Source organism: Prionailurus viverrinus, chromosome B4, assembly GCF_022837055.1.
Source record: "Prionailurus viverrinus isolate Anna chromosome B4, UM_Priviv_1.0, whole genome shotgun sequence".
NCBI lineage: Eukaryota > Metazoa > Chordata > Mammalia > Carnivora > Felidae > Prionailurus > Prionailurus viverrinus.
Genome location: NC_062567.1, coordinates 76,813,166 through 76,825,971, shown reverse-complemented (window position 1 = coordinate 76,825,971; position 12,806 = coordinate 76,813,166). Strand labels below are relative to the sequence as shown.

Genomic DNA, 12,806 nt, shown 5'->3' with positions numbered 1-12,806 from the left:
ACAGAATCGCTACTATTTTTTTTTTAATTTTTTTTAACGTTTATTTATTTTTGAGACAGAGAGAGACAGAGCATGAACGGGGGAGGGGCAGAGAGAGAGGGAGACACAGAATGGGAAACAGGCTCCAGGCTCTGAGCCATCAGCCCAGAGCCCGACGCGGGGCTCGAACTCACGGACCGCGAGATCGTGACCTGAGCTGAAGTCTGACGCTTAACCGACTGAGCCACCTAGGCGCCCCCAGAATTGCTACTATTAATACTTTGGCATATTTCCTTTTTTTCTGGCATGAACTTTTTAAGTAAACACTTAATTTTAATAGAACATGCAAATAGTTCAAAATCCAAGAGGTAAAAAAAAAAAAAAAGTTGGATAGTGACAAATCCGTCTTCTTCTCACCGACCACTGCCCCTGTCTTCAGCCACATAGCTTCCTTCCCATGAGCCCATCTCTGTTCAGAGATTTATGTTTTCAACTCTCTAAAAAGTGTACTTATAAAGTATGGAGTTTAGTTAATAATCACGTAATCACGAGGCTATATTGGATCATTAAGGTAACAAATATATCATACTAATGTAAGATGTTAATAATAGGGGGAACTGGGTGTGAGGAATACAATTATTCCCCCAAAATTGCATCTCCATGACATAATACGCATCTCTGTGAGCATGGGGTCACTAATCAGCAGTATCGTACGAGGTAAACACTGGGTTTGGCGAAGTAATCTTCACAAGTGGGACTCTAATATTTTATCACAGAAGTAGGGAATCATAGGATTGTAAATGACTTAGAGAATAATGCACTCCCCTTGCTGAGAAAATTAAACAAATAAACATTTCTAAGAGTTCACAGTTAGGAGAGCCAAGATTATCATCTTAAGTTTTCTGGGTTTTATGTTAGTGATCCCTTCAATACAACATATTACAACACACCTACTCAAAAATACCGCAAGTGTGCATTGTCATGCTTACAACAACCCTGCCATTGTTCTTTGTATTTGTGGCCGCTCTGAGTTTTGGAGATGGTCATACTTTTGTTTAATAAGCTTTCTTTTGCGGGGAGCAGTTTTAGATTTACAGAACGATTGAGAAGGCAATCAGAGTTTTCATATCCCCCACCCCCAGCCCCCTATTATTAACACCTTATATTATTATGGTATGTTTGTTACCTTAATGTAATGATCCAGTACAAATTCATGATTACTAACTAAACTCCATACTTTATCCAGATGTATTTAGTTCTCACCTGGTGTCCTTTTCCTATTCTGGAATCTTACCCAGGATATCACATTTTATTTAGTCGTCATGTGTCCTTAGGCTCCTCTTCGTTGTGACAGTTTCTTAGGCTTTCTTTTGTTTGTTTGTTTGTTTTGTTTGTTTGTTTGTTTTTGGTTCTAGTTTTCATTTAAGATTTTTTAAAGTTTATTTATTTATTTTGAGAGAGAGGGAGAGAGAGAGAACGAGAAGTGTAGAGAGAGGGGGAGATAATCCAAAGCAGGCTCTGTACTCTCAGCACAGAGCCTGACAGGGGGCTTGATTCCATGAATCTCGAGATCACAACCTGAGCCAAAACCAAGTCAGTCAAGCCTGCTTAAGATTCTCTGTCTCCTTCTGCTCCTCTCCCTTGTTTGTTCTCTCTAAAAAAAAAAAAAAAAAAAAAATTTAAAGAGTATGTGACTCTTCATCTCAGGATCGTAAGTTTGAGCCCCACATTGGGTGTAGAGATTACTAAAAAAAAGAGAGAGAGAGATGGAGAGAGAAACGGGGTGCTCTTGAGAGCCAGGGAAGAGGGTAAGGCAGCCCAGCTGGTGAGGGGGAAGCGGGATCTTGGATTTTGATGTGTTTGGTTTCAGGTGGTGGCTGCCTGTTTACATGATGATGTCTTGCAGAGAATTAGAATTCTGAAGGAAAGTGAAGTCTCAGGGCTTGAGAGTGGACAGGCTCTGCACAGGCTAAATCCTGGAACTCTAGAACAACCAAGCTAGAAAGGGACGAGAGATCATCTCAATGTTCAGTCACAACTGTTCCCATTTATAGAGTGTCCACTGAGGTCAGGTGCTGCACAGGACCTGTCACCTCTTCTTTTTTACCCTGAATCAACTCTGCAATCAGGGTGGGCATTTTTATCCATACTTTACACATGATAAAACAGATTCTAGGGTTAAGTAACTTGCTCAAAGACATAGGGCTCAGTCACTGAGCAGAAATCAATCCTGTTGTAGTGAAGTCAGAGCCGTCCCAATCGTCTACTGGAGTTAGACCAGAAGGCCTCCAACCCCCTGATTTGGCAAGTGAGAAACTTGAGGCCTAGAAAGAGAAAATAACTTGCCCAAGTGCACTCAGGTAGTTAGAAACTAAACTAGGGGGGCTCCTGGCTGGCTTAGTTGAAGGAGCATGCAACTCTTGATCTTGAGGTCATGAGTTCCAGCCCCACACTGAGTATAGAGCTTACTTAAATAAAGTTTAAAAAAAAAAAAAAAAAGAAGATCCGGTCATGATCTCATGGTTCATGCATTTGAGCCCTGCATCAGGCTCTGTGCTGGCAGCTCAGAGCCTGGAGCCTGCTTCGGATTCTGTGTCTCCCTCTCTCTCTGTCCCTCCCCTGCTCGCACTCTCTCTCTCTCTCTCTCTCTCTCTCAGGAAATGAATAAACATTAAAAAAATTTAAAAAATTAAAAAAATGAACTAGTGCTATAAACCAGGCACCCATTGTAACACGTCCCTGAAGGGCACCCTGTGTGAATGGGGTCTGGGGTGGGAAAGAAAAGCCACTAGAAATCACACACACACACACACACACACACACACACACACACATACACACACACGCACAAGAAATAAAGGAAGAACTTCTCAGCAGAGCTCACAATCTCCACATAACCTCCCCTCTCTCTCTCCACAACACACCCTGCGCTTTTGCTCCCGAGGTTCCTTGTGGTTTCTTACTGCACCACATGACACGACACCTACTGCCCTCACCACTCCTGGAAAACCACTCATTCAAAACCCAAGCTTCCCGTGCCCTGTGAGGTCTTCCCACTCAAGCCTCAGGAGAGGACACCCCCAGGACCCTGTGCAGGCCCCACAAAGTGAGCTGTGCCTCTCTGAGCACCTTCAGAGCAGCGATTTGATTTCATCACATCCACCCCTTTTTCCCCAGTGCTCTGCCATGCGATCCCACCAAATAAAGGCTTGGGGAAGAGAAAGAAAAGACAACAGACAGGAGGAGCCCCAGGATCACATGAAGGAAGGCCCCAGGACATGGAGATAATGCTGACTTCGTCTCCTTCCTGTGCACACCCACCCCTAGTCACTCATCGGGACTGCAGTGTACTAGATGGCCACAGAAGGATCCAAGCATTCCGCAAGTAGGAAAGGCAGTGGTGAGGCAGAGCAGACAGGCATCTGATCACCATATTTATGTTTGCATGTACATAGGTTATACATAAACTGCATATTTACAGGTGAGAGATGGTACAGGAGGACTCCTGGCACCAGGGCCTTGCTGAATGCTGAAGCAGCAGACATTCAGTGGAGGCCTACAAGGGGGAATGGCAGTGGGGAGGAGGTGAGAGGCAGTCTTCTGGGCAGAGAGGTGGGCAGTCGTGGGTGCAGCTCTCTGGGAAGGGGCGGGCCTCCTGAGGATGGGCCAGGGCAGCCAGGCGCTGCTGTACACACTCAGCTGTCAGCCGTGCTTCTGGGTCTGCGTCCCAACAGTCCTCTAGCAGCTCTCTCAGGCCACCAGGGTCCTGGCAAGAAGGACCGGGAGGCAAGTTTAATCCCGGGATCCTGAGTGGCCCCCTGACCAGCCCCAGAGTTGAAAGGTGCCCACCGCTACCCTGTTCTCAACACTCCTCTTCTGACCCTCCCTGGAGCCTCCCTCCCCCGGCCCCAAATGAGACCCAGCCCTCAGCATCTTGCTTCCTATGAGACAAGTTCTTTGGGTGCCTTCCAGAGGGACCACCTTTTCCTCTGAGAAGCTAATTCAGGTTAATGACTTAACACACTGATGGGAAATTACTCTCCTTCCTTTCAGGCAACCAGGGTCTTAGGCAAACACTGCTTAACCCAACAGATACTTGTGCAGTGGAAATTTCAGACCAGGTAGCAGGGAAAGGGGCTTCCTGTTAGGAAACTATTTATACAGACCCTGCAATTTCACCATTTGGCCACTATTTTAACCCTTTATACCCAGGGCTGGCTTTTATTGGGTCATGGTAGAAACCCAGATGTGTAGGACAGGACGAGGAATTTTTGGATGGAGTGTTGGGCTCCTGGGTACCAGGAGTGGAGCCATTTTGGGAGCAGAGCTCAGGGCAGAAGCAAGGCCAAGGTAGGCTTCCTGGAGGAGGGGACTGGGACACAGGGCTTACGGACGGTGGAGACAAGAGAGACAGACCAAGCAAGTCTGAGCAAGAGGAAGGTGCCTGTCTCAGGAATGGCTGTGTGAGACTTATGGTAGAAGAGGATGAGCTGAGGTACAGGGCAAGTTTGCTCAGCTCCAGCTGAACATGAGCCAGGAGTGGTGGCAGTTGAGAGGAGACAGGAGCAGATGGGCTGGTCCTGGTAGTCAAGTCCTTGAAGCCCAGACCCACACCCTCCAGGTCCCCAGCCCACCAGCAGGTGGCCTCTTACTGTGGTGAAGCAGTGCCAGGTGGATGGGATGTAGGGGCGCCTTCTCTCCTCCACGGCCAAGGTCCACAGCTCACAGGTGGTAGGGGTGCTGCCCAGTTCTGCCTCATAGGCCAGTTGGAAGGGTGGTGGTCTGCTCTCTGGGGAAAGGCACAGGGGGCTAGGTGTCAGCTAGCCCTAGGGTGTCTCCTTGTGGAAAGGCCGAGAGGGAGAAGGGCAGAGCTTCCTGCGTCAGGAGGCAAGTGGATCTAGAATGGGCAAGTGAGACATGGAGAGGAGGGGAGAGGGGGCACCGTCACACTCATTCTTACCAGGCCACAAATCTGGGCAGCGGCTCAAGATCTCCCATAGGAGCAGAGCCAGAGAGTAAACATCGGCTTGCCGGAGGGCTGTGCCCCAGTCTTGTAGGTCCAGAGTCTTGTCCAAGAGCTCTGGTGCCATGTACCTCTGGGTGCCAGCCTAGAGGGAAAGGCATGGAGGGCCAAGAATCATCTCACTGGCAAGCCTCGCTGCAACACTGGTACGCACGACATCCCCCCAACTAGACTCAGCAATGTCCCAAACTCTACAGGTACTGCCGCATTGCTGCCACAGCAAAGGCCACATCTTCATCAGGAACACTGCCATCATCTCTGGGCCTCACCCTTATCCAGAGTACTCACCTCCATGATGGCAGCTGGGCCTCGGGGTTGAGTTGGGGCCCAGGTGGGAGGCTGGGTGAGGCCAGGGAGCACCAAGGCAAGGCCCAGGTCTCCAATGGCACACGACCCATCCTCCCGAATGAGCACATTCTGGCTGCTCAGATCTCGGTGGGCGATACCTGGTTTGTATTGGCCTGTGGTAGAAGCCAAGGTTGAAGGGGTATGGATCTTCTTCCTTTCTCTTGACCCTAGTTCTTCCCATCTCTAGCTAAGGGAGAATCAGAAACATAGTAGTGTGGCTCCTGATTCCCATGGCTTCCTACTCCCAGCTCACCCACCATCCTGCCAGCGCTCCTCATGGAGAAATGCCAGGCCCCGCGCCAGGGACAGCGCCATCCGCATGGAACTTCCCCAGTCACTGGTGTGCTGGGTCAAGTAGTGGCACAGGGAGCCCTAGGGAGTAGCAGAGAGAAGAGGAAGACACATGATAAGCTGGAGGTGGCTGATCTACCCCAGGGAGCAGAGATCAATTGACAGACATCCCCCTGCCTCCCCCAGCAGACTGACACACTGATCCATCCAGGCTGAGACAAGAGGCGGTGGAGGAGTGAGAATGTGCATCAGTCAGATTGACTGGAAAAAGAGTAACCTTACTTCAAATGTCTGAGCTCTTACGATGTGCCAGCCCTCCCGTAATCCTCACAACAACCCTAGGAGGTGTGTGCTCCTGTGATTCACGTTTCACCAATGAGGAGCTTGAAAGAGAGCTAGGTAAACTTGCTGGAAGTCACCTGGTGAGAGACAACCAGAGCTTGAACCCAAGCAGTCTCACTCTAGCGTCGCTCACTAGTAACCACCTTCTACTGCCTGGGGACTTGAGACAAAAACAGAAACAGAAGAGGCAAGGCAAACTAGGTACTGGTACCTTTTGTGAACCTCCTGGCCTGAAGTGTCAGGCCTGTATAGGATAGCCAGCCGATGGGGACAGCTGTTGGGCAGAAGAGCAGCAGGTGGGGGGCAGGTGGAAATTGGGAGGCAAAGGAGTCACAGCATCCCTCATTCAACAAACATTACCAAGTGCCATCAGTGTGCCAGGGAAGTCAAACAAACAAACAAAACCAAGAAAGCAGAGATTTTTGAGCTGGGCATTAAGGCACAAAGAGGGGACTTCCCAGAATTCAAGATGTCAGAGATCGAGGACTGCAGGTGCTAATAAAGTCCCAAGTCCTTAGCAGGCCCACAGGGCCAGGCTGGGTCTGATCCTTGCCTGCCTCTTCCTCTTCCTCTTTCCCGTCCGTGACCCTCCCCTCGAGTCACATCTCTTATTCTTCTCTCACAGTACCCCCTCTCTCAGCACTTAACGCGCTTGACAAAACTCAGTTTTGTGTTTACCTGACCCACTCTGTCTCCCCCACTACTCTATAAAATCTACAAAGGCAGGGGCACCTGGGTGGCTCAGTCAGTTAAGCCCCTGACTCTTGATTTCAGCTCAGGCCATGGTCTCATGGTTCATGAGTTCGAGCCCCACATTGGTTCCGGGCTGATGGTACCAGAGGCTGCTTGGGATTCTCACTCTCTCCCTCTCTTTCTGTTCCTCCCCTGCTCATGCTCTCTCTTTCTCTCAATATAAATAAATACACATTTAAACAGCTTAAAACATAATAAAATAAAGTCTACAAAGGCAGGGACTAAGATGTCTTTCTTAGCACAGGAGGTGTGACATATAGTTCATACACATTTGTTGAATGAATATATAAAGGAGTTTGGCGGGCCATGCCTTGAGATATTTCTTTACCAATGGTTTTCTTTAAGGATGGGAATATGATCGTTTTGAAATCTCCTCTTCTTTGTATTTTATGAGTTAAAAACATTAGCAAGTATTGCTTGTGTAATAAAAAACCAAGAAAAAACCAAAAAAACATTTTTAATGTGGAGAAGAAGAAGTCTAAAGAAGAATAAGCACGAGCAGGGCCCCGCTGCCATCCAGCCATGCACCCACATACACACACATGCAAACACATAGAGATGTCCCTCGATCCTCACCTTTGGGTGCAGCTCCAGTACCAGCAGGGGCCCACAGGGCAAGGGCCCAGGGCCCCCTCTGCTGGCGGTGATAAAGCGGACAATGTGGTCGTGCTGTAGGCTTGGCAGTTCGTATAGTGCTCTCTCAGCTTGGAACTGGGCCACGGCCCTCAGGGAGAAGGCCTTGATGGCTACCAGCTTGCCTTGCAGCTGCCCAGCCCACACCACTGTGTGACCTCCTTCCCAGATTACCTGGTGGGGACACAGTGCCGGGGGTGGGTCTCAGCTAGCGTCAGGGCCAGGCTTCCTCCCCAGACCACCTTCTGGGGGTGACTGGAGGACCCTCCCCCACCCCTCCCCGGGCACCTGGGAGAAACACAGCTCGGGCAGCTCAGGCAGCTCGGGCAGCTCAGCACTCCAGTCCCTGCCTGAGCCTGGCTCTGGCTCTGGCTCTGGCTCTGGGCCACCTTGGACTCTGCAGGCCTTTCGCTGTAGCAGGGCTGGGGCAGAAAAAAGCCCTTGTGTCAAGGTGCACAGTCATGGAGACTGGGAAGGGGGTTTTGTGGGAGGTAATGGGCTCAGGGTGTAGAGATCTCAGAACCATGGGGTCAGGGGAACATGGAGAGGGGTCAGAGCTTTGGGGCAGTGACTTGGGGTCACAAGGGAGGAATGGGGTAGATTAGTACCCAAGATGATGCTGCCCAGCAGCAGCAGGAGGAGGAATAGCCCCAGCAGCACCAGCACCATCCAGATGGACTCGCCTGGACATTAAGGCAAGAATGCAGCCTAGATGAGCCCTGTCCCAAATCTGCTCTGTTCCTCTCACCCTCCTCAGAGAACTTGCTTCTGGATCCACCCCCACCTTGGTCACAAGCCCCTTATCTCCCAGTCACCAGGGCAACCAACTTCTCAAGGCCAGGAGGAGGAAAACTTAGGATGGGGGTAGGGTGAGAACTGGCCCTGGTTCTACCTCTCATCCTAACCTGGGCCCCAGCCCCCACCAGGCCGCAGCACCCTGAGGGGCTACCTGGGACAGCTTGGGGACCCTGGGAGCCAGGAATCCCAGGGCTCCCTGGAGGAGGCAGATGGCTGTAATTGGCATTGCAGAAGTCAGTGCCACAGGAGCAGGTGAAGAGAGTGGACCTGGGGCCAGGGTGGGCTCGGGGGCTCAGCTCACAGTGGGGGGCCTCACAGTCTGGCTCATCACTGTCTCGGCATCCTGATGGGGTGGAATTACAAGAGGAGAGAAAGGGAGAGAGAGAGAGAGAGAGAGAGAGAGAGAGAGAGGGCGAGCGAGCATAATGGAGTCTAGGAACAGAGAGGGTAACCCCGTCCTCTATCAAAGACATCCCCTCCATCTCATATGGGCTTTTCTTTCCCTCCACACATTCCATTTCTTCTTCTCTCCCACTGCTATAACCCCCCACCCCAGGATGTACCTGTCTCCCACCATAGCTATCACCTGCTATATACTTTGCCATTCACCTTGCATCTCCACCTGTGCCTGGTGTTGGGTCAGGTTCCAGATCCCAAAACAGCAGCGGCTGTAGAGGCAGCGGATAACCCTGGGGGGCCCTGGTCCTGCATCTAGCAGCTTCCCCAGTGTCTTTGTGCTTCCCCGCACTCCAGGGGCCTCAAAGAACACACAGGTCCGCCTGCTTGGGGGTGCTGTGGCCCAGGATGGGGAGAGGGGAGGGTTCAAGATGGGAGTGAACGCAGGGGCAAAAGCAGCAGCCAAAAGGAGGGACAGAACATGTTTCATATCCCAGGGCCAGCATGGTAAAGCCACAGGAGGAAACAGGGTCAGCAGAGGCCTGGAACCTGACCCCACCATGGGGACACATGGCTGTACCTTTTGCCCTCACTCACCCACCCCACTGATTCTTCCAAAGGGATGGCTGCTGCTTCAAGTCCCGCTTTCCCTCAATGGGTGAGTGGAAAGGCCCTGCCCCACCCTGTAGACACTTACCTTGCACAGCTATGGGGAGGAGTACCCAAAGGCCCAGAGTCCCCAGCATCATGCTGGAGGAGGCAAGCAGCATGGAGAGGGGAGCATGAACCAGCACAGCTGCCCCCGGCAAGAGCTTCGTTCAGATACAGGACGCTGTGGGTCTTCTGATCCCTCAGTCCCCAACTCCGCCCCCCTCCCTCTTTCCAGTTGCTGCGGGGGAGATGGCTGCTGTGGGGGAGAGGATGGGTGTAGGGAAAAGCAGGGAGAGGGAGGAGCAGAGAAGCAATCACATATCCTCTTCTCTGCAGCCGCCTCCTCTTTTCTCTGCAAAGTGGGAGGAGGGGGTCTTGGAGGCCCAGCTGAGAACCCTGTGATGCCTGACTTCAGACCTCTGCCCTTTGCTGACCCTGGAAGAAAGTGCTGGATCCTGTCAGTCCTTCTTAGGCTGGAAACGAGAGTGAGGTCAACTGAGCCATTTGGCTGTGCCCAAGATCTCTCTAACCCTTATTTTCAGGGCTTGGATCTGTAGCTCTCTGGGCAGAGGCAGGCTTCACAGACCATACTAAAGTTGACCTCAGTTTCCAAACTCAAGAATCAGAAAGCAGTTATATAAAACTTCTCAGAGTTTAAAAAAGTCACATTGAAAAATGGGAATAATGGTAAATTTTATGTTACCAAAAATTTTAAAATCATATGGAGTCATACACTGAACAAAATCACTATTACTGAGAAGGTAACAAACTTTTATTGAGCACCTATGTGCTATGGCACAGCTAGGGCTATGCATTTTACAATCATCTCATTTTCCCATTGAGCTATTTATTATTATTTTCACTTTACAGGTAAGAAAGCTAAGCTTAGGTAACTTGCCCAAGGTCACTCTGCTAGGAAACAGAGCTAGGATCTGAACCTAGGTAAGTCTGATTCCAAAGCCCAGGCTCTGTTCTTTACATTATGTCATGAGGCCTGAAAACAAAAAATTCAGCAGTAAAAAATATTTCCATTTGATACAGTGTTTGAATATTTGAATTTGGATGGCTGAGAAAATGTACACCATTCATTACCTGCCAGCAGGCACTAACTAGACAAGGAGGGTCCAGTTCAAACTATCGCCACCAGAGGTCAGCAGACATAGGAGAAACTCAGGATGCTTCCTGGGGGCAAAAAGGGCCAGCCTCCTCTGAGGACTAGTATCACATCTCCTGTATCTACTAAACTGCAGAGACTGTAAAACGTGAAGGGAGAGCACAGGGTATACAGTGGGAACGTCAGCATGGAGATGGAAGAAGTCTATGGTTTGTGGTGCAATAGGAGACAGGAGTCCAGCTCCACCAGACTCTTCCCCAGAGTAAGACATTACAGTAATAGGTAATCATTTCCACATCTGTGAGCAGTTGGCTCCCATGAGAATTAGAGTCAGAGGGGACCGGTTCCCTGTTTTCCTAGCCTCTGTCCCCCTGGTGGCTGCCTAGAAACCTTTCTGGCAATGGTCTGGCTTAGACCAGGAATGAGGCTGTAACTCTTTTTTTTTTTTTTTTAATATATTTATTAATGTTTTATTTATTTTTGAGAGTGACAGAGAGAGAGAGAGAGAGAGAGAATGAGAACAAGCAGGGGAGTAGCAGAGAGAGAGGCAGAGGATCCAAAGCGGGCCCTGCACTGACAGCAGAGAGCCCAATGTGGGGCTCAAACTCACGAACCGTGAGATCATGACCTGAGCTGACGTCGGACACCTTACCCGACTGAGCCACCCAGGTGCCCCAACTCTTTGATTCTGGAGCCTTTCTCCTGGGGACCCTGCATGAAGGAAGGAAAGAGTAAAAGCTCCAGTAGTTGTGAAAGAGCAACTGGAGGAATGACGAGGGCCAGAGGCAGATAGACAGCTGCCCATCCCTCCCTCCGACCTTCTGGGAGTCTGCAGGGCCCTGCCAGTGAGATGGAATGTTGTACTTAGTTACAGCGATCTTCCTTCACCAGCTCCCAGATCAGATAAGTCTGGGGGTGGGAGTGGGGAGGTGGGCAGGCAGGAGTTGAAGATCAAATAACTTCTTGTGTCTGGAGTGTCTCAGGAGACTACCTCCTCCAGAGGGGAACAAGGCAAGGATCAGGCAGGAAGGCAGTCTCCTCACCCAAAGCCTTGGATAACTACTCCTTTTCAAAGACAGAAACATTCCAGCCAGGTTTATGAGGTGAGGTGGTGATAGAAGGGGTAAGAATCTGAGAGCTGAGGGATTAGGAAGGTCCTAAGAAAGAACCTCAGTATAGAAATAAAGTCTCCCTGGATTCCACATACACAAAGATCTTCATCAGGATCCCGATTCAAGTCTGCAGTGGCCCAGTAAGTTACCTGTGACCCCCATGTCTACAGGGCTAAAGTGAGTTGTTTATTCACTTAACTCAGAAATATCTATTCTGTTGTTTTGTTTTTTTTAATTGAAGTAATCCCTACATCCAAGGTGGGGCTCAAACTCACGACCCTGACATCAAGAGTCTCGTGCTCTTCCAACTGAACCAGCCAGGCGCCCTTAGGTCTCAGTCTTAAAAAGGAATTTCACTAGGTGCTGGGTCTACAAAGAGATGTGTGATTCCTGCTCTCCAGGATCTCAGAGTCTAGAAAGGCAAGAAGATACATCAACAAGCAACCAGAAAATTACATGTCAGACTAGGGGTGTGGGCAAGGAGCTATATAAGGAGAAAGATCAAATAAGTTAATTCTGTCCAGGGCAGACAAGGGAAGAAAAGTACCTAGAGGGTGTGTGTTGGGGGCAGGGAGAGTAAGCAGGAGAAAGGGGTATGAGATATGAAGAAGAAAAGCACCCTAGATTGGAAAGGTTTTCAAGTTTCTATCAAGGAGACTAGACTTCTCCTAAAAGCAAAAAATTTTAGGGAGGGATTTGGTGGCAGTGCGGAAGATGGATGATTGGCTCGGGGAGACTAGAAGCAGGGAGATCAGTTATGAGACCTGAGCACTAGCCAAGGTGAGTACTAGAACAGTGGAAATAAAAAGAGAAAAAGTTGAGATACACTGTATTGGTAATATTGACAGGATTGGTAATCAAATGAATGTTGGTATTTGAAAGAGAATTGAAAGATGATTCTGAGGTTTCAAGTATAAATGATCAAGGGGTAGTAACACTGTTAAGTGGGATGGGGAATATAAAGGACTATTTCCCCGTCTTACATGTTCATTTTGAGTTATCTGTGGGACATCCAGATGAAAATGTCCTGTAAGCAGTCTGCCAGGTTGAGAGAAAAGGTTGGGCTTAAAATTTGGGATAGCTGAAGAGTGGATACAACTTGTTTAAGGGGGTGAAAGGCAGAGTAAGGGAAAGGACACACGACAGGGACACCAACATTTAAGGGACAGAAGTAGCTATGAAGGAGACAAAGAGTCAGAAAGGCTGAAGGAGAACGAGGAGTTATTAGCCCCACACTCCAAGGGACCAGAGCTCTGAGATGCACATGGTTGCTTCTTAGTAAGGTCTAAGAGGCAAAGGACTGAAAGACCACTGGAGCTGGCAACAGATCGCTGACGTTTCTAAGAAACAATTTCGTAAATGATAG

At 49.5% G+C, this 12,806-nt stretch overlaps 1 protein-coding gene across 2 annotated transcripts; it reads right to left on the bottom strand.

Annotated features, from left to right (window-relative positions):
* Nucleotides 1–2,566: 2,566 nt before the first annotated feature.
* AMHR2 (anti-Mullerian hormone receptor type 2) lies at nucleotides 2,567–10,882 on the bottom strand. Of its 2 annotated transcripts, XM_047865507.1 has the most exons (11): nucleotides 9,261–10,882; nucleotides 8,777–8,959; nucleotides 8,319–8,510; nucleotides 7,978–8,052; nucleotides 7,658–7,791; nucleotides 7,313–7,543; nucleotides 5,608–5,722; nucleotides 5,291–5,463; nucleotides 4,940–5,087; nucleotides 4,632–4,768; nucleotides 2,567–3,745 (listed from the first exon to the last, which is right to left on the bottom strand). In XM_047865507.1, exons 1-11 carry the CDS (start codon nucleotides 9,331–9,333, stop codon nucleotides 3,536–3,538), a joined length of 1,671 nt encoding a protein of 556 aa, XP_047721463.1. In that variant the 5' UTR covers nucleotides 9,334–10,882; the 3' UTR covers nucleotides 2,567–3,535. The 2 variants fall into 2 exon arrangements, with proteins under 2 accessions (XP_047721463.1, XP_047721462.1); XM_047865506.1 differs by having other exon boundaries at nucleotides 8,777–10,882.
* Nucleotides 10,883–12,806: the final 1,924 nt, after the last annotated feature.

Excerpts from the sequence above, each read along its gene's own strand:
- AMHR2 (XM_047865506.1), bottom strand. The coding sequence starts at position 9,125 with ATGGTGGGGTCAGGTTCCAGGCCTCTGCTGACCCTGTTTCCTCCTGTG. Across the intron at positions 7,544-7,657 it reads CCGAGCTGTGTTTCTCCCAG|GTAATCTGGGAAGGAGGTCA; the intron begins GTGCCCGGGGAG and ends TGTCCCCACCAG. Across the intron at positions 4,769-4,939 it reads CTGCCCAGATTTGTGGCCTG|AGAGCAGACCACCACCCTTC; the intron begins GTAAGAATGAGT and ends GCCTTTCCCCAG.